The sequence below is a fragment of the Leptonychotes weddellii genome, chromosome 15 (genome assembly GCF_054177405.1).
Source record: "Leptonychotes weddellii isolate Sample4059 chromosome 15, ASM5417740v2, whole genome shotgun sequence".
Lineage (NCBI taxonomy): Eukaryota > Metazoa > Chordata > Mammalia > Carnivora > Phocidae > Leptonychotes > Leptonychotes weddellii.
Genome location: NC_138383.1, coordinates 32,857,038 through 32,879,778, shown reverse-complemented (window position 1 = coordinate 32,879,778; position 22,741 = coordinate 32,857,038). Strand labels below are relative to the sequence as shown.

The 22,741-nt window shown below is 57.2% G+C and overlaps 1 protein-coding gene across 1 annotated transcript in view; it reads left to right on the top strand.

Annotated features, from left to right (window-relative positions):
* Positions 1-22,741, top strand: part of TMEM132E (transmembrane protein 132E) — a 39,123-nt gene that overhangs the window by 13,814 nt on the left and 2,568 nt on the right. The window contains exons 2-8 of the mRNA XM_081805983.1: positions 12,553-13,531; positions 14,935-15,081; positions 15,338-15,530; positions 16,400-16,543; positions 18,843-19,048; positions 20,898-21,186; positions 22,124-22,315. Of these exons, the coding sequence (XP_081662109.1) occupies positions 12,553-13,531; positions 14,935-15,081; positions 15,338-15,530; positions 16,400-16,543; positions 18,843-19,048; positions 20,898-21,186; positions 22,124-22,315 (2,150 nt within the window). The remainder of the gene's footprint in view (positions 1-12,552; positions 13,532-14,934; positions 15,082-15,337; positions 15,531-16,399; positions 16,544-18,842; positions 19,049-20,897; positions 21,187-22,123; positions 22,316-22,741) is intronic.

The window sequence follows — 22,741 nt, the reverse complement described above, 5'->3', positions numbered from 1 at the left end:
AGTTCTTAAGGTGACCGGCTCTGTCAGTTTGCCCAGGACTGAGGGGCTGTTGGTATGAAACCCATGACACCAAACAAACCAAGACAGATGGGTCAGACTACTCATCTGCAAGTGGTAAACTGAGGCCCAAGTCACTCCTTGCAGGGAGTGCAAGGTGTGCAGGTGGCAAATGCCCTGGTCCCCAAATTTGCCCCACATCCAGTACACACATATATTCCAGCCCAGGGGCTAGCTCAAGAAGGGGCCTCCCTCCCCAACCTCCCAGTTCCCAAGGCCCCAAGCTGGGGGCCACCAAAGACTCCCTAGGGAAGGCCCTAGATAGTTTGTAACTGAGTCAGGGAAACCCAGCCAAGGCTCAGCCTTAGGACCATCTTGGGCTCCTCCTCCAGGTCCGGATGCCCAGACTGGCTTGGAATGTGCTCTGCCCCTCGGTGGGTGGCTCTCTCCTCCCCAACTAGAAACTCTGGACTTTGGCTCCCTGGGCCCAGCCATGCTGCCCCAGCAGATGCCCCACCCCGGAGTCTGACTTCCGAACCCTGTTCTGCCATGAAATCTCTGGGACTGTGAACAGATTACCTTCCTGTCACTAGGCCTCCCTGAAAACGGGATCGGAGGAAAATCCACCTCTCGGGACTGTTGTCAGAACATCAGAGATGGTTCGCGTACACATGCACTGCGGATGAGCCTCAAGTCCTGCGTTCATAATAGTACCCTCCACCAGAGCGGCTCTGGAAACACAGCTCAGTCAGTCCATACACCGGGTCCTCAACTTCCAGGTCCCAGTACTCCCAGGAAGTGAGGCCGGGGCCAGGGAAATCAGGAGGCCTGATTGGGGCCTGGGGCAAGCCTCTTAGCCTCTCTGAGCTGTGTTTCCTTCATTGGCAGAAAGAGAGATGTTATTTCCTGGATTTATTGTGGGGACAGGAGTGACACACTTAGCCCAGTGCTTGCACTCCATAAGCAGCCTCTAAGGATGAGCCGGGCCCCCCAGGAGCTTGCCCTGCCCTTCGTGGCCCTTCTGTGCTCTGCAGCCCTGACCCCCAGACTGGGATGGAGTGGGCTGCAGGGGTGATGGAGTTCTCTGCTGTCCCCAAGCCTGCCCCCTCCCAAGGCCCAGCTCCAAACCCACCCCCACCCAGGGCAGGGAGACACATCCTGGAGACACACACACGCACACGCACATGTACACATGCACATGCGCATACACTCTTTCTTTTTCTGTTGTTTGCGGCTAATTGTTTATTAGGAGATGCAGGCGGCTGCGCCAGTGGGAAGGCTCAGCTTGCTCCGCTATAATTAGGATAATGCACATTAGTCATTTAGTGTAACTCGGAGAGCAGCCCCTCCCCCGCAGCTCCTGCTGCAGCTCCCAGGCTGGGTGGCCCGTGTACCCCACTGCTGCCCTCTGCCCACCTCCCTGCCCCATCCTTCCATTCTCCCCCACCCGGCACCTGCCAGGCTGAGGTGTTCCTCCCTCCCCCCCTTCTCCTTCTCCTGGTTTCTTTCTCTACCTCCCCTCTTCTCTCCTGACTCTAGCTCTCTCTCTCCTTTTCCCAACCACCGCCTCCCGCCCCACCCACCCCGGGCTTCCTCACCCTTGCCTCATTTCCACTGTGCCCCCTCCGCAGCCCTCCTGGGAGCCAGAAGCAGAGGTCTGGGCAGGTCGGCCAGCCGAGGAGGTCAAGCCTGGGTTTCCAGGCCCTGGGCAGGGGCAGTTCTAGTGTAGGGTGTGACCTTGTGGGGGCCCGCCTCCCTCAGGCCTGCTTCCCTGGAGGGCGCCCTGCTTCTAGCTGCCCTCCCCTCCCTCCTCCCTGCTCGAGGCCTGAGGACCCGACTGGCAGAGCAGGGGTCTGTCTGCAAAAGCCCCCTCCCATGAGCACAGCAGTGGGACTCCTTTGCCCTATTCCCCCATGCACCTGTGGTCTTCCTGAAATCCCAGAAACAGTGGTGTTTGGAGCGAGTTGGGGTTCTGGGGGGTGTAGGTGGGGAGTTCCTCCATCTCACACGGCCCGAGGTGGACAGGGCAGCCGAGTACCAGGGGCTACTCCAGTAGTTTCCTTTTGTTCTGAGCCTCACGGCCACTAGGAGTCTCCAGACCTGACCACATATGATCCCCCCACCCCTCTTCCTCCACCCCGGAGCCCCCCTCCCAGCCCTTTCTACCACAAAGGGGACCTCTCATCAGGCCCATTACAGCTGGTCAGACTGAGGTTTGCCCTCGCCCTGAGAGTTGTGGCAGGGGGCAGAGGTGAGGATGGGGTCCCCTCTGGATTTTCAGAAATCAGTAAAAGAGCTGTTCCCCAGGGGTGAGGGATGCTTGCCTGGAAACACAAAGCCTCCTTGTCTTCACCAGCCTGTTTGAGCCTCTGGTCCCCATCCTGAGTTCACAGATGCAGACAGACTGACAGACACACACTCACAGCTCCGAAGGGCAGGCCCCCAGAGCAGGCACTTGGACGGGGGCCAGGGCCACTGCGCATTCTGGAAGGGACAGAGCTTCTGTCCCTGAAGCTGATAACCCCTCCTCTCCTGGACTTGCCCAGCCCAGGAACCCTGCCTCTGTGCTCAGGTTCCTCCAGCCCAGGGTCACCATCCTGACTCCCCCAGGAGGTCTGTCTCACCCCCTCCTGGGCTTTCCTTTCTCCCCCTCCCTCTCTTCATGGGCCCACAGACTCTGTACCCTCTGGCCTCACTGGTGTAGCTTACAGCATCCCACAGAGAGAGAGCAGAGGCTGAAGGGGGAGGGAGGGAGTGGGCCCAGCCAGGCTCTCAGGACCAGGAAACCATTCCTGGAGTCGCTTCCCTCTGGCTCCGAGGCTCCGGGGCTGGCAGGAAGGTGGCCCTGGGGCCAGCAGGGAGCCAGGACACAAGAGCCCTGGCTCCAGTAGGTCTCCGATCTGCTGTGCTGCGTACTGAGCAGCTCTTTCCTTCCTGGTTTCAGGTGCCCTGGAGAAGGACCAGGTGGTCAGGGCCAGCAAGCAGGGCCCTCCCAGTGGCAGCACCTTGGGGGTTGTGGCTGCCTGAACCCCTGGGGCCCTGGCCCTCCTTTGGGCCCTTGGGAAGCCCCCGACTTAGCTCCTAGCCCCTGACTTAGCTGAGCTTGGTTCTTTCTCTCCTTCACCAGTGGGTCCTCCTCCCCTCCATTCTTCCACCTGCGTCTCTCTGATTTCCTTCCTGATTCTTGAAGATGATGGGTCACATCTGGTGGAGGGAAGGATTTGAGGCTGAGGGAGCAAAAGGAGTGGCCCAGTTGGGTTAGCTGTCCCAGGACAGGGGTAGGGCAGGTGCCTGCAAGGGGAAGATGCGTACAGATCCTGTGTACGTGTGCGTGTGTGTGTGTGTGCGCGCGCACACGTGCATCAGCAGACACGACCTCCCAGGGCCCCCGGTACAGACCCAGTGTGTGTGCATGTGTGCATGCGTGTGCAGCAGCAGGCACGACCTGCCCAGGACCCCCTGGTACAGACCCAGTGTGTTTGCATGTGTGCATGCGTGTGCAGCAGCAGGCACGACCTCTCAGCACCCCTGGTCATTAATTTGTTCATGGCTCTGTGCTGGGGGCCAGGGATAAAGGAAGCAACCTCGCAGCAGGCTGGTCACCCCCAGTCAAAGCAGCAGAAGGCTCAGACACAGCAAGGAGGGGAGCCGGTCGCTGGGTTTCGGGGGATCCCTGGGCCATGACTCAGGAGGCTGTATGGGTTCCGTTCCGTGACGAGGACAGTAACTCCCAAACAAAAGCTGACATTTAAAAAGGCTGACTGTGTGCCAGGCCTGGCTGAAGGGCTTATGGGTCATCTTACAACACGTGCATTTCCTTTTCACCCCCTGGGACAGTTTAGGAAACTGAGGAAGAGGCATGCTCAGCTGCTGCTCGCCCAAGCTCACACAGCTGATGAGTGGCAGAGCCCATCTGAGGGGAGCCTTCCTGACCCTCCGTTTTGGGGTAGGGACCCTGCCGTCCCTGCAGCTAAGAGGGAGTTCCCCGGTAGATGCAGGAGGTGACCTGGTGGCCCATCACTGGTGCTCCTGCGGTGAGCAGGCCTTGGGGAATTGAGGCAGAGAGGGGGACAGGTGCCCCTCCCACTGGCCCCTCCCCAAGCTTGTTCCAGCCAGGTGTCGCAGGGGGTGTGACAGTACAGGGAAGCCACCTCCCCAGGATTTACAGCCTCCAAGGAGGAGAGCAAGAGCCACCTGGGGGCTATGGGCTTCTGGAAGCTTCGATTGCTTCCAGCCCACCCTCCATGACCCACGACGGGAGTGGTTAGTTCTCATCCACACTGGCTGCTCCCAGACCAGCCAAGGCTCCAGGCACACGGAGCCTCAGTGTGAGGGTTGAGAGGGGGACAGCCCCACCCTGACAAAGCTGCCTTGGGAAGGGGTATAGCAAAGTGGGGGAGGGAGGAACAGTGGGGCTCAGGGGGAGGGTGGACAGCCCAGGCCCCAGACCTCAGGGAGGCCCCCATTCCTATGCTGGGCTCCTCCTCAAAGAGGTGGTTTAGGGCAGCCCCAGCCTTGGGTGGGGACATACCTCTATGGACCAGCCTATATGGCATCTTTGTCAACTCGGAGAAAGACAAGCATTTCTGCACTAGGCGCTGGGCTTGATGAACAGAGCCTGGGGCTGGGTTTAATCCCCTGCTGGCTCCCTGGGCCCAGCATCTTTGTGCAAGACCCAAACTATTTCCCAGGATGTGGAAGCCCTGTCCTAGCAGATAGGGGAGGGCAGTGTTCGGGGCCCACTGGGCCCAGCTGTCACCTCCCCTTTATCCCGCTGACCCCGGCTTGGTCCAGAACCCACCAGACTCCTGCACACATGGCACCTGTCCACGCCTAGGTCACCCATGCAGCAGGCAGGGCAGGGACTATCCGCTTCTCCTTGATGAGGCCCAGAGAAGGGAGGACACCGCCTGAGGTCACACAGCAGATTTGCCGGAGGTGTATTTCAGGGCCCCCCCAAAACTAGTACTCCTTCCAGCCTTGTGCCACTTTTGAGCTCCCTGGGACGCTCTGCTCCACACACCTATCATCTCTGTACTTGACCTTTTTAACTTAAGAGACACTGACAGACGACCTGCTGTGAGCTAAACAATGCATCAAGTGCTAGAGAAAAGCAGGTCAGCACTTCTCTCCTCAGAATGAAATAACCAATAAGTGTTGAATGAATAAACAAATGAACACTGAGCACTGACTCTGTACCAGCAATTTGCTTATTTAATACTGACAACGTTATGAAATACGTTCTAGGATCCTCATTTTACAGGTGTGGAAATTGAGGCCCAGAGAGGTTAAGTAACTTACCTAAGTTCACACAGCGAGGAAGTGTCAAAGCTGGGATCTGAGAGGGGGTTTGTGTGGCCCCCCAACCACACAGGTTCTTTCTTTCTTTTCTTTCTTTTTTTCCCCAATTTCCTTTACAAAAAATCTTGGAATAGCTTCAAACACTTTCCTTCATTTTTAATGACATTTATTGTTTCCTTTCTAATTTTACAAGCAATACATGTTCATTGCAGACAACTGGAAAATACATCAAAGTCTAAAGTAAAAAATAACAATCACCCATAATCCCCACCCCCCAGATATAACCACCATTAGCATTTTGATGTCTTTCCTCCCAATGTCTACATCTTTTTATGTAAAATTGGTATCACACCGTATAGCCAGTTTTACACCCTTCTTTGTTTAGTTCAAACTATTTTGTGAGTATGTTCCCATTGGAGTCAATATTTTTTTTGAAAACTAGATCTGTAATGGCTGCGCACATCCATTCTTAAGCATTTGCTTTTATTTAACCATACCCTGCTTTTGGCCATTTAGGTGTTTCTAATTTTTTACTAATAAATGTAACATCACAGTGAATATCTTTTTACATAAATCTTTGAGCTGATGTCTACGTACGGGATTCCCAAAGGGGAGTCCCTGGGACAAGGAGCATGAACAGTGTCAAGGCCTTTAAAGCATATTTTGAAAGTGCTGTCTAGAAAATTGTCTAGTGTACCCTCTGACAGTAAGTAGGGTGTGCGGATGTCCCATTCCTTAAAACCCTTGCTAATACTGATATCACTAATTTAAAACACAAAAACAAAAAACTTCACTCAGCCTCACTTTGGCACCCGGCTCCATGGTACCTGGTATATTGGTTGATGATTCCCCGTTTTGCTGATGGGGAAATGGGGCCTCAGAAATGGCATGCTTGCCCTGGTGAGATCTAACCCATTAGCCAAGGAAGAGCAGGACTGGAACCCAGGCACCCCTCCTCCTGGCCAGAGCCCTCTTCCAGGCACCCTCAGAGGGAAGCTTCCTTCCCTGAAGCTCTCCTGGGCCAGAGATATTTTCCCCGAAGTCCCACCCCTGCTGTGGGCCTAGAGGTTTGAGCTGGGGGTGGGGGGGCTGTCACTGCACAAAGGCCATCCCTGACCTCTTGACAGTGGACACATGGACCCTAGGATCCTTGCCACCTGCAGCAACCGTATCTCTTGCGGCCTCTCATTCATTCCTTCATCCATTCATAGATTTGGCGCTTGTATATGCCAGACACTGTTCTAGACTCTGGGTCCTTCATCATCCACTGTCAGCAACACCAAATTATGTCATACAAGTCACAACCTTCAGTGTCTCCCAACCCTTCCTGCTTAGCACTGTTGTTTTCCAAAGCCTGTGATAACAAGGCCTGGGATGCTTGATAAAGATGCAGATGGTCAGGTCTCTCCCCTGGCGATTCGGATTGTGTTAAGCCTGGGTCCAGCCCTAGAGTCGGTTTGCTCTTGTTTTGTTTGCTCCTACTGAATCTTACATTCAGGCAAGTTCAGCCGAAGGATCCCCCGACACTGACATCTGGTGTGGCCCTTGCAGGCGCACATGCACACACACACACACACACACACACACACACGTGAGTAACCAAGCCCGCTCCCAGCACAGCCCAGCACCCTCAGGCCCTACTAGCACACCCTGCCGTGTCCCTCAGCCTCAAACTCACCAAAGCTAATGACAATCTTTTTTTTTCTGATTTGCCAGCGATTAGTTTTAATTTTGGGACAATTAGAGGTAGAAGCAGGAGGTATGTGATCTTGATTAGAAGCAGGGAGATGGCCAGAGGCACCCCCATTCCCAGGCTGCCTGGCTCTAGCCTCCATGTAGATTATATTTTCAATCGGTTTGGGGGGCGGGGACGGGGGCTAGCCTGTGTGCCTGGAGAGAAATTGGGAAGGTTTTGTGGGGGTGGCCAGAGGCCCCTGCTGTGCTCCTAGAACCAACAGCCAGCCTGAGATGAGAAAGGAGGGCCTCTGGCCTGCGCAGGTGCCCCAGGCCTTATAAGAGGGTAGAAGGGAGATTCGTGAACCCAGTGTCTGCCCATATCCCAGTCCAGCTGGAGAAGCAAAAGCATAAATAAGTAGGTGCCTTCTGGTGTTGGGGTTGGCCTGAGAGGTCTCTGCACAGGTGAAGGAGCACGTGGGCCGGCGTCCTGCCTGCAGGGGGCATTCACAGAAGTGACGGAGGAAACAGTTCGATGGTCATTTGCAGCTCACACTCACACCAGGGCCACGCTCCAGGTCAGTCGGGGCCGGGGCTGGACAGAGCCAAGGAGTAGCAAAGTACCATCCAGGTAGCTGTGGGGAGAGGCAGTGCCAGGACCAGGCATGGAAGGATGAGGGGACCCCACACCCCGTCTCCTGTCTTCTTCTCTTGGGTGCTAGTGGGTCCAGTCCAATGCCCTTGTACACAGGGCCAGTGAAGCCTCTATTCACGCCATCATCTCTTTCTGGAACAAGAAAGAATGAAGGCTGCTGCCTTTCAGCTGAGCATAACCCCGAAGCAGCCCTGGGTTGGTGCTCCCCAAGGGGCTGGGCAGATTCAGGCCCAGGGAGGTTGTGGGGGAGGATTCCAGGAGGATGGGAGTGCGGGCTGTGGCATCCACAGGCACCCCATTCTTAGTTACCACGCTGTAAAGAGCTGGGTGTGCCTTCCGGGGTTGTGGGAAGGAACTTGCTCGGATCAGCTGGGAAGGGTCACATGCGAGGTATGGTGTCAGGAAGGGGCTGGGAGTGCCTCGGCCACCATCATTATCCCTGTGTGCAAGACCCGTGCGACCCCAGCCCATCTTTTTCCCCTGATACGGTGTCTCCTCTCATTGGGGAAACTGAGGCTGTGAGGGGCACACATAGCCAACTCCCTGTGTGAGTCTGCTTGGGCGGCCCTCCCAAAGCGCCACAGGCTGGAGGGCTAAAACAACAGACACTTGCTTCTCAGTGCTGGAGGCTAGAAGTCCGAGGCGAGAGGGTCAGCAGGGCAGGTTGCTCTGGGGCCTCTCTCCTTGCCCTGCAGATGGCCGCCTTCTCCCTGCATCTTCCCGTGGCCTTCCCTCTGCTCGTCCGTGTCTTGATCCCCTCTGCTTGTAAGGACACCAGTCATATTGGATTGGGCCCCACCCTAGGGACCTCGTTTTACTCTAATCCCCTCTTTGCAGGCCCTGTCTCCAAACACAGCCGCACTCTGAGGTCCTGGGGGTCAGGCCTTGCATGAATGAGTCGGCGTGGGGGTCACAATTCAACTCATAACACCCCTCATGCGCCCGAGAGAATGCGGAGAAGCCATTTCTAGAAGGAGAGGATCCCAGGGCTGGGCTCAAATGCCTCAGGAGGCCCAAGGCTGTGTACACAGAGGGGAGCCCGGCTGCTCCTCTGTGGGGAGCCGCTCCAGGGGGGAGCCGAGGCCGGGCAAGCCTGGTGTGCAGGGCGAGCGGGGCCCAGGACACGAGAGTGGGAGGTGGGGGCCTGGAGGGCAAGCGCGCTGGGGAACAAGTGGAGCGGGGTGAGGGGCCAAGTGTGGCCGGGGTTTAGAACCAAGCCTGAAGACCCGCTGTGTGTGGGCTGCCTGGTGTGGGGCCTGAGGGGCAAGTGTGCTTCAGCCCGGGTTAGCAGCTCTCCCTCTGTTGGGGATCCGGGCCGCCAAGTCCCCTTGTCACGCCCCTACAGCACCTCAGAGCCGTGTAGATCTTCCCCTCCCCCATCTGTGGTCCTTCCTTCCCCGGCCGGGCCCTGCTCCACGCTGAGATGCAGGCCAGTGTGCACACTTGCACACACACCCAAGCGTGCACACACCTTCCCACAGAGCGTCCCTGAAAACCTGACCTGTCTGCCGACAGCTCCACAGGTCTCACCTTCCTCCCTTCCAGCCCCCGCCACCCCAGAACTCTTCCAGGGCCTCTCCCACGTCCCTGGGGAAACCGAGGCCCAGAGAGATCAAGCAACTCCTTACTCAGGCTCCAGAGTAAGTGAGCACAGGAGAACAGGGGTTAGTGCTGCAATCTCAGAAACACTCGCCTCCCCCACAGCGGAGGCCTCAGGGCCCGGGAGGAGAGAATGACTCACGGTGGTGACTGGAGGGGGTGTCGTGTGTCACGACAACATAAATACAAAAGCCGTAGCACCCTAATACTGTCTCTTCCGGCTCCCCTTTCTGAAAGCAAGCTGTTTTCTTAACACAAGTCGCTCCCCCTTTCAGAAACTCAGATTCCTTATCTGCGAGGCTACCGGCCCTGTGCCAGGACCCCTCCCCCTGAGCGGCCACCCAGTCACCTCTGCTGCAGGAGGAGGCACTCCTACCCCACACGGCACCCCTGTCAGTGTGGGCAGCTCATTCCGAGAGCCCCACTCATTCCACAAAAATCTACTGAGGGCAGAGGGGTGGTGTCCAGTCCCTTCCTCCGTGCCCCCATCTGCTGCCCACCTGGTGGTTCCTGCCCCCACTAGGCCTCCCAGGGGTCCAGATGGCCCACCGTGGGGTTGGGACAGTGAGAGAGTCCGAGGGAACTAAGCGCCACTCAGCAGCCTCTGGGATGTCCTGGGGACGGTAGGCAAGGCAGGGCCGGTGGTTATGATTTCGGCAGCCCCATCCTGTGCACCCCGGCTTGGGGGCGGTGAGTGCTTCCAGCTGCAGCAGCTGCCCTTCTCCAAGCCCAGCGGGACAAGCACGGTGGCCCTCCCCATCTCGGCCCTGGCCATCCTGCCACACAGAGCAGTGCCCCCCCTCCTCCCCCTTGGCCTCTTAGCCAACATCCCTGTGAAGGAGCCAGTGTCACTCAGTTTCTGATGTGGGAACCAAGGCCCAACGTGGGAAGTAACTTGCCAGCGAGTGTCACAGGGAGAACCTTGAGTCTTGAAATCTTTGCCTGCTTCGTGCTGCTTCCAAAGCAGTTGGCTGGCTCCTTGTGCCCTGGCTCAGATTGTTACCCTGGACCCCAACATGTGTGACTTGGGCCAGCCTCCCCCCCAACCCCGATGGCAGGGGTACCTCGGAGACTCCTGGGGTAACTGTGGGGTGGGGATTCCAGCCAGGAAGGCTCTCCCCATCTCTCCAGACATCTTCCTGTCCTCCCCTTGAACTTGGCTGCCCTCCTGTACCCCACCACTGGCAGCCAGTGTACCTTGCAGGGTGCAGAGCATCCAGGGGGGAAAGTGGCCCAGGAACAGAGTTCTCCTGGGAATGGAAGAAGCAGTCCGGTGGTCAGAGCGTGGGCTGCACCCCCATGGGTGGTCTCCCCAGCTGGTCCTAAGGGCCGCTCAGAGAGAGCCCTAAGTAGGTACATGAGAGCAGGTGCCACTCCTCTTAGATCACCTGACCCAAAGGACCAATGCCCTGCCCCAAGCCAAATACCTCTTTTTTTGAATGAGGAAATTAAACCACAGATTTAAAAAAAAAATAAAAAGGACATAGACCCAGAGCCACAAGAGTCTCCAGAGCTGGGAATTTTTAGTTCATTGCCTTTATGAGGAATTGGCTGTGAAGGTTTGTAGAACTGTCAAGGTTTCATTGATGGTGATAAAATGATAAGTGTGCATCAACTGCAAGTAACCACTATAGCGTTGATTAGGAGTCTCCTCCTTGGGACACAGGTCCACACAAATCACTCAGCATAAATCAGCCATGATTTGTTGAAGGCTTGCTCAGTGAACGGCCTCACAGATAACTAGCTTCCATACAAGACAGAATGAGAGGTTCCCTCTGAGAAGGAAAATCCCAGGAATTGAGGTCATATCCTGGAGGGCTTCATGGAGGAGGTGGCATTGGAGCTGGCCCGCGGAGGAAGATTCCTACCTGGACGTGTACAGTTAGGAAAGAAGAGGATTTGAGTCAGAGGGCACAGCATGAGCAAAGGAGGGGAGATAAGGTGGCATCAGCGAGTGCTAACGCCAGAAGTTGTCCAGTTATGCTGGCAGCGGGGACTTGGAGGGAGCAGTCCTGGGGAAAGGGGAGCCTGAAACCCCATTGTAGAGGACCCTGAGGGCCACACTCAGGCTCAAGGTGAATTTGGATTTTGTTTTGTAAGCAGAAGGGAGAGATTCTTTCATAATACTTGCAGACGTGGGCATTGTGTTGCACAATTGAGAGTTTTCTTACTTGATTCTCGAAAACAGAACAATGACAGCACCACATCCTTCAAGATCAGCATTATTATTATTACCCTGATTTTTAAAGGTGAGGAAAGTGACTCGGGGGTCCATGGAAAGATCCAGAACTGCTTCTCAAACCTCAAACCCCCACATCTTGTTCCTTCCTATTCCTTGACAGTGTCCAACAGGAGTTGAGCCGGCAGCGAGGGGCCAGCCAGGTCCCATTTGTGTCCAGGGCAAACACATCACTCTGCTGCTGTGGAGGGGAGGATATGCCAGGGAGGCGGTTAGGGGGAGAAGGGAGACCCAGTCATGCCATGTTACGTTGTCATAGCAACAGAATCCAGGCCAGAACTGGGGCAGGGTTCTGGGGATGGAGGACAGGGGTAGCTCGGGACACACTACAGAGTCAACAAGTGGAATTGCTAGAATTTGGCAGGGTCCTGCATGGATGTGGGGAGGGGACCAGAGACATCAGATCCAAGGCCCATGTTGGGTTTGGGAGACTGGGGTCAAATTCCCTGCATGTATAGTGACATGGGGGCAGGGAGTAGGGGGAAATAAGGGATATCTGAGGGCCCTGCCCCATCTGAGGCAGCTGGAACAGGAACGGGCTTGGCTTTGAGGGTCAGGTGGCCCTGGGTTCGAATCTTAGTTCTGGCCCCTGTCCCTCATGTGACTTGGGTAAGTTACTTAAGCACTCTTCACCTTGACTTGTAAGATATAAGAATAGGCTCTCAAAAAAGAGAAATTATTGATAGAAAACGGACTGAATCCAGGGAGATGGTAGAATACCTAGCTGGGAGGATCCATCTGAGGATCAAGCAAACTAATGCCTGCAGAGCGCTGAGCAGGTTGTAACGGCAAGAGTCCAAACTTTCCCGACGCCACACTCTGCCCTCAGCCCTTTCTACACACTACTTGGTAAATTTTCACAACTGCACTTAGAGGCAGAAACCCATTTTATCCTCATTTTTCAGATGAGGATGCCCGGGAATAAAACCTCTCTAAAGCCTCACAGTGCTTTGCGGTGGTATTAGGTCCACCCCCACGCTGGGGCAAAAGAGGCAATGGCGAGGGGACAGTTGTCATGCCAGCACAGGGCGGGCTCGGAGCTGATGCCCTCTGCGGGGTGGGAGGCTGGGGTGCCCTGCGGTCCCAGCACAGCCTCTGCTGACCCCTCCGGGCTCTTGCCTCTGTCTGTCCCCAGCCTCCGGCCGCTCCCACCTGACCAGCCCCAGCCCCCCGGGGCCGCAGGCCAGCCCAGTGCTGCCGGTCAGCTACCACCTGTCGCGGACGCGACTGGCCTTCTTCCTGCGGGAGGCGCGGCCCCCGCCGCCTGCGGTCGCCAACGGCTCCCTGCAGCGCTCCGAGCCCTTCGTCGTGTTCCAGACCAAGGAGCTGCCCGTCCTCAACGTCTCCCTAGGGCCCTTCAGCACCAGCCAGGTGGTGGCCCGGGAGCTGCTGCAGCCGTCCAGCACCCTGGACATCCCCGAGCGCCTGACCGTCAACTGGAAGGTGCGGGCCTTCATTGTCCGCGCCCGCGTGCCCGCCTCGCAGCCCGTGGCCCAGGTGCTGTTCTACGTGGCCGGCCGCGACTGGGACGACTTCGGCGTCACCGAGCGGCTGCCCTGTGTCCGCCTGCACGCCTTCCGGGACGCCCGGGAGGTCAAGAGCTCCTGCCGCCTCAGCGGGGGCCTGGCCACCTGCCTAGTGCGGGCCGAGCTGCCCTTGGCCTGGTTCGGGCCCCCGGCCCCCGCCGCGCCGCCCGCCGCCCGCCGCAAGTCTCCGGATGGGCTGGACCCCGAGGCCGCGGGGGAGAGTCAGCAGGCCGAGCTCTATTACACCCTCCACCCCCCGGACGCGTCGGGGGGCTGCGGGGGCGCCCGTCGGGGGGCGGGGCCGAGGCCGGTTGCCCGCGCCGAGAGCCCCACCCAGCACCCCCTGCTGCGCATCGGGAGCATCAGCCTGTTCCGCCCGCCCCCCAGGAGGACCCTGCAGGAGCACCGGCTGGACAGCAACCTGATGATCCGCCTGCCGGATCGGCCCCTCAAGCCTGGGGAGGTGCTCAGCATCCTCCTCTACCTGGCCCCCAACTCCTCCTCTCCCTCCAGCGCCAGTGTGGAGCATTTCACACTCAGGTAGGGGACTTGTGGGTAGAGGGGTCTGCCTTCCCTTCCGAGGTCAAATGCATAGCTCGCTCCCTTTAGGGGTGCGCCCACACCTGCCTGGCCAGCACCCTCATCCTACCTCTTCCGTTTATCGCTTGAGAAACCTCAGGAAGACATCTTATTTATTTAAGCCTGTGTTCTCATCGGCTTGATGGCAACAAAAATTTCTGCCCGACCTCTGTAGCTCACAGAAATGTTAGTTCCCACAAGCATAGGTGTCAAAATGATAGAACGGAGTTGGAAGGGCCCGTAGATGTTAGCTGGCGCAACTCTCCCATTTTACAGATGAGGAGACGGAGGCCAAAGAGAAGAAATGGAGATCAGAGAGCAGCCCATTAGCTGGGAGCCAAAGATGAGCAGGAGTCTCGTCCATGTGTCAAGACATTTGCCCAATCCTGGAGATGGGAGAAAACATTTCAGGAGTCCCAGCCTTTTCTACACCCTGAACGGGATACAGTTTAAAAATTCAGAAATACCTTAAGTCATATCAAGGCCCCACCAAAATATTCCCCCCACCCCAGATATTATGCATAGGACTCAAAACATCACCATTAACCTCCAACTTTTTTGAGTTAAGTATTGCCCTCTTTCCTGAGTGTACCACCTTAAAGTTCAGATATTCCTGGAAGGGATAGACCTGATCCAATGATTAATACCTGAATGTGAATATGACTTAAATCACTCATCACAGATTTGGGGCTGCATTAATAGGAGTAGAACATGTAGAATTAAGGAGGTCACAGTTCTGCTTTAGTCAGTATTAATCAGTATTTAGTAGAGGCCACAACGCCTGTGTGTTCAGTGTCCAGAGGAGGATTGCAAGGGTTGAACCCTAGTTGCAAAGATTGACTTGAAACTATGGCAGAAAGTAATAATTGGAGGAACTAGAGATTTTAGGCCTGGAGAAAAGAAGACTCAGGGAACACGTGCTTCCCTCCTGCTGTCCAAGGAACTGATACAATTGAGGCGAAGGAGAGTTGTTCTCTCTTGCCCCAGCAGAACCCATGACTGTTAGACTTCAGCTAAATATAGGAAAGGCATTTCTAGTCCTTAGGGGCTTTCTGAGAATGGAATTGGATGTGTGCGGTAGTGAGTCCCCTGTCACTGAGGTATGCAAGTAGAGATTTGATAAGAACTTGGCAGAGAGATATGGTAGAAGCAATTGTAGCCTCCACAGAGGGTCGGAGGTTTCAGCTACATGATACCAGATTCCCCAGGTTCATCTCCAGCATTGAGTCCAAGATAATTTACTGAGGTCATTTACTCACCTACTCCCCCTACTCCCAGCCCCAGCCTAGGGGGGAGTGGCCAGCTGGGCAGCCACTGGGACCTAGGCTGACCATCTCCCTCTCTTTCTTCCCACTTTGTCCCAGGGTGAAGGCCAAGAAGGGTGTGACCCTTCTGGGCACCAAGTCACGGAGTGGTCAGTGGCATGTGACCTCGGAGCTGCTGACTGGGGCAAAGCACTCAACAGCCACCGTGGATGTGGCCTGGGCCCAGGGCACCCCACTGCCCCCCTGGTAAGCACCTCTGTCCTCTCTGAGGACAGCACCTGAAGGGGTGGGGGCATTCTTGATGGAGGAAGCCAGGCTGGCAGAAGGACAGGCGCTCAGGTGGTGGGGACTCTGAGGTCCAGGCTGGGGCACCTCAGGTGGCTCAGAAGGCCCCAGCAGGCAGGCTGCCGAGGAGGGCTGGGGGCCCCACCAGGGATTTCAGAGCTCCTGGGCTGCTCCCAGCCCTTCCTCCTGGGCTCTGCTTCCTGCCCCAACCCTGCAGGGAAGGCCAGGGGCCCCTGGAGATCCTGCAGCTGGACTTTGAGATGGAGAACTTCACCAGCCAGTCGGTCAAGCGGAGGATCATGTGGCACATCGACTACCGCAGCCCCAGCGCCCAGCCTGACCTGGAGCGGGCGGTCACTGAGTTGACAGTCATCCAGCGGGATGTCCAAGCAATCCTGCCCCTAGCCATGGTGAGCGGGGCGGTGACTGGCCAGTGGATGCGTGCGTCTGTCGCGGGTGTGTGCGCATGACCGGCATGTGCCCCGCTGAGCGTGCATATGGATTGATGTGTGTGTACATGTGGGCCCGCGCCCGAGAGTGTGAGTGCCTCCTGCACCCAGGTGTGCCTGTGAGTGTAGGGGTGTGTGTGTGTGTGTATGTGCACACGCACTCACTGGAGGCAGGTGGTGCTCTGTGCCTCGTGCTGGAGTAGGACAGCAGATGCTCAGGGGGACAGAGGTGGAAGAAGTCACCGATGGAGAAGCCACTCAGGGGAGGCTTCCTGGAGGAGGTGGCTGTGCAGTTGAGCTTTGAAGGACATGTGGAAGGAAGGGCTCATACAACCAGAGACGGTGAGGAGGGTGCTCTAGACAGGGGATCACGCGGACAAAGGTGTGGTGATGGGAATGTGAGTAGTTTGTTCTAAGGCACGGTGGATGGGGGAAGGGTGCCATGGGGTGGTAAGGCGGGAGGGATCGTCGGCAAACAGCCCAAGGGTGCCTGGAATGGCCGGGCAGATGTGTTGGATGCAACTCCGTGAGTGCGGAGGAGCATGTAAGGTGTCAAAAGAAGATGATGGGGCACTGGGGAAGGACTGTTTCCTGGCGGTGGGCTGAGGTAGACCAGAAGGCTACTGCAGGAGGCCAAGTGAGCAGAGTGTCTGAGAAGACTCTTGAGACTGAGCGGCTGCACCTCTCCGCACATGTGTGCAGGTGTCCCCAGGGGAAGGCTGAGCATCTGAGGAGTAGGACAGCCAGGTGCCTGGGCCTTGGCTGGCGTGTCCTGGGAGAGCAGAGGACCACAAGTGTCCCCACTCAGCAGAGCCCCACCCTTCCTGCAGGACACCGAGATCATCAACACGGCTATTCTGACTGGCAGGACAGTGGCCATCCCGGTCAAGGTCATCGCCATCGAGGTGACTGGCCTCGTCCTAGATGTCTCTGCCTTGGTGGAATGCGAATCTGACAATGAGGACATCATCAAGGTGGGCTTCCTGGAGGTGGGGACCCTGGGAAGAAGGCCTCAGACCTTCAGGGGGAGTGGAACTCCAAGCCAGAGGGGAATTGGCATCCCAGGCAGCTTCCTGTTGCAGGCAAAAGGAGGAGAAATGTGGTGGGTGGGGAGGTGCCAGTGGGAATAGCTTCAGGCATCCGTGGCTGGTGGGGGTGAGGAAAAGCCCCGGGTACTACTGGTCCTGGAGGGCTTCCTGCAGGAATATGAAAGAGACCATTTGGCAGGCAGAGGGGAGAAGGCAGTGTTGACAGCCTGAGCTCAATCCAGTGCAGCAAGTGATGATTGAGCCCCTGCCTGGACAGACACTGGGCAAGGCAACTGGGCGGGGGGGGGGGGGAACTCAAGGACACACCCTGACGCCCTGAACCCAGGTGCTGGTGCCCAAATGGAGGAGATCCAGCTCAGAGCGGAAGCCCCAGAAGCATGGAGTGAAGGTTGTGTAAGAAGTTAGGCCAGGAGTGAAGGTTGTGTAAGGAAGGACCCGCTCAAGGCACACCCCCCCCAAATCCTCCAACTCCTGTGGGCCCCTCCCACAGCTCCCTCGCCAGAGACCCACTCTGGGCCCCAGGTCCTCACAGCCCAACAAACAGGACAGCCATCTGACTCAAATGACCCAGGAGGGCCTTCAGACTTGCCCCTTCGGACAGCCATCTCAGGCAGTGGGACAGACAGTGACGCAGGGGAGTGGCAATCCTGGTGTCAGTGTGGTGGGTGAGCTGTTTATCAGGCCAGCCTCCAGCAGGTGCCCAAATCAGATGATCAGACAAGGGAGTCTGTTCCCTGAGCCTGTAAATAGCTCAGCCTGAAGGAGAGCAGGAGGAGTGGGCCGTGGGTGTCCTTCTCCTTCAGGCTAACTGGGGCTAGCCTGGGGTGTGTGCACTCTTTCTCTCCACACTCTGCCCCAGATCCCTCAGGTCTGGGGAGCTGGAGCCTCACCTCATCCCCCTCCAGGAAGAATGCCCCCCAGGTGAGCCAGAGCAGATGGCTTGGTGCCACACCCCCATCCCCTGCAGAGTAGAAGCCTTGCCCAGGCCTGTGGGGCTTTCCAGGGCTGGCAGGCTGGGACAGGAAAAAAAAATGGACCTGCTTTCAAAGGCCCTCATCCAGCATCTGCCTCTGCCCCCCAGACTCCCCCACTCCCCGCCTCCGGCCTCAAAGTGGACCAGAACAAAGTCTTGACTGCTTAGATACCAAAGGGAATTCACAAAGATTCTAAATGGAATTTGTTTCCACTCTCAATGAAATACGCTCAGGTTCTTTATGGAGTTTGCAAACACTCCGAATGGAATTTACCAGCCTTCAGATGGAATTCTCTGCCTTCTGAAGTGGGAAATGAGCATTTCTGGCGGGGCTGCTCTCCCACGTCCTACCACCCCCATCCGAGATGGTTAAGGGAGCTGGCAGGAGTTTAGGAATAGCCAGGGGCTCATCAGAGCTGAGCCACCGTGCCGGCACCCTCCCTGCCCCCACCAGAGCCTTCGGAATGTCATGAGCCCACCAGCCGCATGATTAGACCCTCCCCAAATGCAAGGGTGTGCACCCATGGGCGTGTACTAGCAGGAACACCTCAATGCATTGCACATGAGATTCACTCCAGAGTGTGCCAGGTACATACTGGTCACACTTGACGTATGCACACCCACCTACATCTGTCCTGAGTACTGCCACAGGTGTTCCCCGAGATGTGTTCGGCAGGTGCGTGGTCATCCAAGGAACCTCTAGGAATATGAGTTGGGGTCCTGGTGGGCATGCATTTGTAAAAGCTGCACCCACTGGTAGCAGCCATCCACCTGTCTGTCCTAATTTTTCCTCTCCCCATCCCTACCTCCACCCCTGGCTAGAACCATCCCTGCACCTGAAATGAACCAGCTGCTTATTTTCCTGCGGCCGCAGGGCCAGATGGGCCGTGGAGGAATCATGGGTTCAGACATGCCCCTCTGTACTGTGGAGGATGCCACCAAAGACACCTCTGCCAGAGCACCAGCCCAGGGGCCCCTCAGCCTGAAGGCTCCTCTGAGGTGTGGTCTGCCTCATCAGAAACAGTCTCCTGTAGTCAGGTGCATGGTGGCTCCTTGCCAGGGAGCAAACACCTCCCATAGAAGCGCTGAGAGATGATCTGTGAAGAAATAATGGGAACAGGGACACCCAAAGCTGACACCTCCCAAGGGAAATAAATCTGGTGCCTCCCGCCCGCCCCCGCTCCTCTCTTTCAGCCCACAGGAGGCCCTGTAGGGCAAGCCATGCCAACCAACCTCCTTCCCCCTCCCCAGGTATCCAGCAGCTGCGACTACGTGTTTGTGAGCGGAAAGGAGTCGCGCGGGTCCATGAATGCCAGGGTCACCTTCCGCTATGACATCCTCAGTGCCCCCCTGGAAATGACAGTCTGGGTCCCCAAGCTGCCCCTGCACATCGAACTCTCGGACGCACGCCTCAGCCAAGTGAAGGGCTGGAGGGTACCCATCCTCCCTGACCGGAGGTACAGCCTTCCACACACAGTGGATACTCGGCATACTCACAGGTGGACACAGCCCTGGCCCGTGGTCTGATCCACATATGTGTGTAAGGCCCTAGGTGTACACAGGCTGCAGGTCGGTTGGGCAATCAACAAACTTTTATTGAGCAGCTACTGTGTGCCAGACACTGATGGGTGCTTGAGACATGGGGTGAGTGTGGCCAGTGCCTGACCCAGCCAAGCTCTGGGTCTATCAGGGAGGCCGTCCTATACGTGCCACAGGACACAGTAGACACAGGAAGCCCTCTGTGCGGGGAATCAAGTGACGCAAAGGAGAGAACCGCCTCTTCCTCTAGGACAAGTCAAGGCAGGCTTCCTGGAATAGGTGACTCTTGGCTAAGTCTTAAAGAATGAGTGGAAAGGAGTTGGCTGGGAAGACAGGGTGAGAGAGTAGCCAGACCACAGACAAAATGGAGCAGACACACAACACAGAAGCACATACACCTATATACGTGTACCTCAGCCTGTGCACACCAGGGGCACACTCGTGAGTGCATCAGCCCAGGCATACAGTGACTCACACCAGACTCCCTTGCTGAGGGGGACCTCACGCACCTGAGTGTGCATCTCTGGGGCATGCACTCCACTCGCCCCTCACTCTGCTGATGGAGAGGGGAGCCGGCAGGGCAGAGGGAGGAAGAGGGGCGGGCAACTAACAGGGGAGGGGCTGGGCTGGGGGAGAAGCCGGTGGCCAAGGGAGAGCTGGGCTCGGTTCAATTCTACAGAGATGAGGAAAAGCCAGACCGTGTGGATCAGAGCCTCTCAAATTTGAACGTGCACATGAGCTCCTGAGGAGCCTATTAAAGTGCACATTCTGATCCCGTGGGTCTGGGAGGGGGCCTGTGATTCTGCCCTGGGCCCAGCTCCTAGGCCAGCTTTGAGTCACGAGGGCGTAGTGAACTCTGAAGGGAGACAGGCTGGGTTTAAATCCTGACTGCTGTTTCCTAGCTGGGCAACCTTGGACTACTTACACAATGTCTCTGTGCGCCCCGTTTCTTCATCTGCAAATGGGCACGTTGACACTTACCTCAGCATGGTTGTGAGGATGGGTTAACCCAGGTAAAAGAGCCCCCTATGAATGGATATTGTAGTTGTTTGATCCATCCACAGCAGTAGCAAAGCACGAGCCGTGTCCTTGGCTCGCTCTTTCCAGAGCATGCTCTCCTGACCGCGGATCTCCTGGTTTTAGCATCTTCGGCAACCTGGATAGGCTGAATTTCCCGAATCATCCAGTCCTGGCTCCCTTTTGCTTATTGGTGCTTCCCTCAGTTTACCTCTCTCCTCTTGGGTTTTCCTATAAGCAGCAAGAGGAACCAGGCCACACATTCCCCGCGGTGCCTGGAAATCTCCTCAGCCAAATATCCAAGCGCATCACTTCCAAGTTCTGCTCGCCCCCAGCTGCAAGGGCACCCCCCAGCCAAGCGGTCTGGCCCTCTGGACAAGGAATGCCTTCACTCCAGTTTAGAGCGGAGAACAGGGCCAGGCGCCGGCTTGGCGCTGAAAAAGAGACCGCGCTTGTCAGGATCGGACCCCGGCTATTGTCAGGCATCGGTGAAGCCCCGCAGAGGCCGAGAGGGCCAAGGGGTGCGGGTGGGGGGGCAAGAAGGCCCCTTTCTAGGAGCGAAAAGGCTGGGGACTCCTGGCTCTAAGCTGGTCGGAGACAGAAGGAATGGGGCTGGCGGGGAGGCTGCCGTGTGCCCAGTGCCCACCCATGGGAGGCGGGGAGGAGCCTGCAGCCCACACGGGTGAGGGAGGTGACTTGTGCAGGTTGGGGGCAGGCGGGGAGCCCTGAGCCCCGGCCTCCCCACCCCAGGTCGGCCCGGGAGAGCGAGGACGAGGACGAGGAGGAGGAGGAGCGGCGGCAGAGCGCCAGTCGAGGCTGCACCCTGCAGTACCAGCACGCCACCCTGCAGGTCTTCACCCAGTTCCACACGACGTCGTCCGAGGGCGCTGACCAGGTGGTCCCCATGCTGGGCCCGGACTGGCTGGTGGAGGTCACCGACCTGGTCAGCGACTTCATGCGGGTGGGGGACCCCCGAGTGGCACGCATGGTGGACAGCAGCACGCTGGCGGGCCTGGAGCCGGGCACTACCCCCTTCAAGGTAGGCACAGGGGCACTGCGTGGGCAGAGAGCACAGACGTCCCTGGGACAGGGTTTCTAGGGCCTCGGCCTCTGGGATCAACCCCGGCAGTCCCCCAAAACACACTTTCTGCCCCTCAGCCCACCCCCACCCCCCCGCCTGAAACCCCACCGTCAGAGGTAAGCTCCTTTCACTTCCGCTTGGCAAAGGATCTCCCTGCAAGCCCTGTCGACTTTTACCAACCCTGTATGGTTCGGTGTGGTCCCAGAGAGCAGGTGTGGGTGAGAGGAGGGGGCTCAGGAAAGGGAATTCAGGGACCTAGGAACTCAAAGCTGACCCTCCTCCTCTACATCTGGGTGCCTGGGTAGAAATCATCCCTCTAAGAGATGGTGAATAGTGTGACCCATTGGCTAGAACCTGTCTGCAGATGTATTTATCTGTAAAGCAACTGATCCAACATTGAAACAATTGGCAGCTCTCTCATTTTTAAAAATCTAGACTTCTGGTTTTACAAAATATGAATCTGGCAACCCTGGGCCTACATTCCCACCTGGCAGTAACTGGCTAGAGTCAACACTGGTGCCCTGCCCCCCCCCATGAGCACAAGTTCTCCTATTTGTCACAGTCCCCACCACTCCCTTTTGTCTCTCATTGAGGCCAAACATCAATTGCTATTCATCACTGTGTGGGGCTATTGTTTACCTTAAATTCTGCCCACCTCTTCTCATCTGTGTTCCTGCTTGGCTCCTGTGAGCCCCTGGACCCTGATTTCCAGCTGCAGCCCTAAGGCAGAGCCTAAGAGTCCAGCCTCCCAGCCTGCCACCCCCACCCCCACCCCTCCACCCGGCCCTGCACTCCGGGCCTCTCTTCCAGCAGCACTGGGACTCCTCCGTGGCTGGGAATCCTGGGGGGTGCTGCTTTCCTGGCCTTCGCTCACCCTTGCCCCACTCTGCCTCAGGTGGTGTCCCCACTGACGGAGTCTGTGCTTGGGGAGACGCTGCTAACAGTGACGGAGGAGAAGGTCAGCATCACACAACTACAGGCCCAGGTGGTGGCCAGCCTTGCCCTCTCCCTGCGGCCCAGCCCAGGGAGCAGCCACACCATCCTGGCCACCACGGCCGCCCAGCAGACCCTCAGCTTCCTCAAGCAGGTAACCGGATGCCCAGCCTACCAAACTGGGGGCTTGGGGGTGTGGAAGGAAGAAGGAAACTCCAGTCTGTCCTTGTGCCATCAGTCCCCCCAATTCAGACTTTAATGGAAGATCTGTCTACCCTTGGTGCCCAACACACCTGGCTCACCCCATTCTCCTGCCATCTGCACAGGGAGTCTGGCCGCCTCCACCCCTAGGAATTACCCCCACCCATCTCTGGAGCCCCAGCTGCAGCCCCACACACCGGGGCACAAGACAGAGGTGGAAAGGTGACAGGCAGGAGCACAGGGAGCAAGAAGGCAGGTGTTGAGCACTGAGCCAGGAGTCCCCCTGCCCCTAACTTGCTCCATGACCGCAGGCCAATCCCTTCTCTTAGGGCCCTGCTTCCTCATCTGTAGGGAAGGCAATTCTCAGAATGTTTTAACA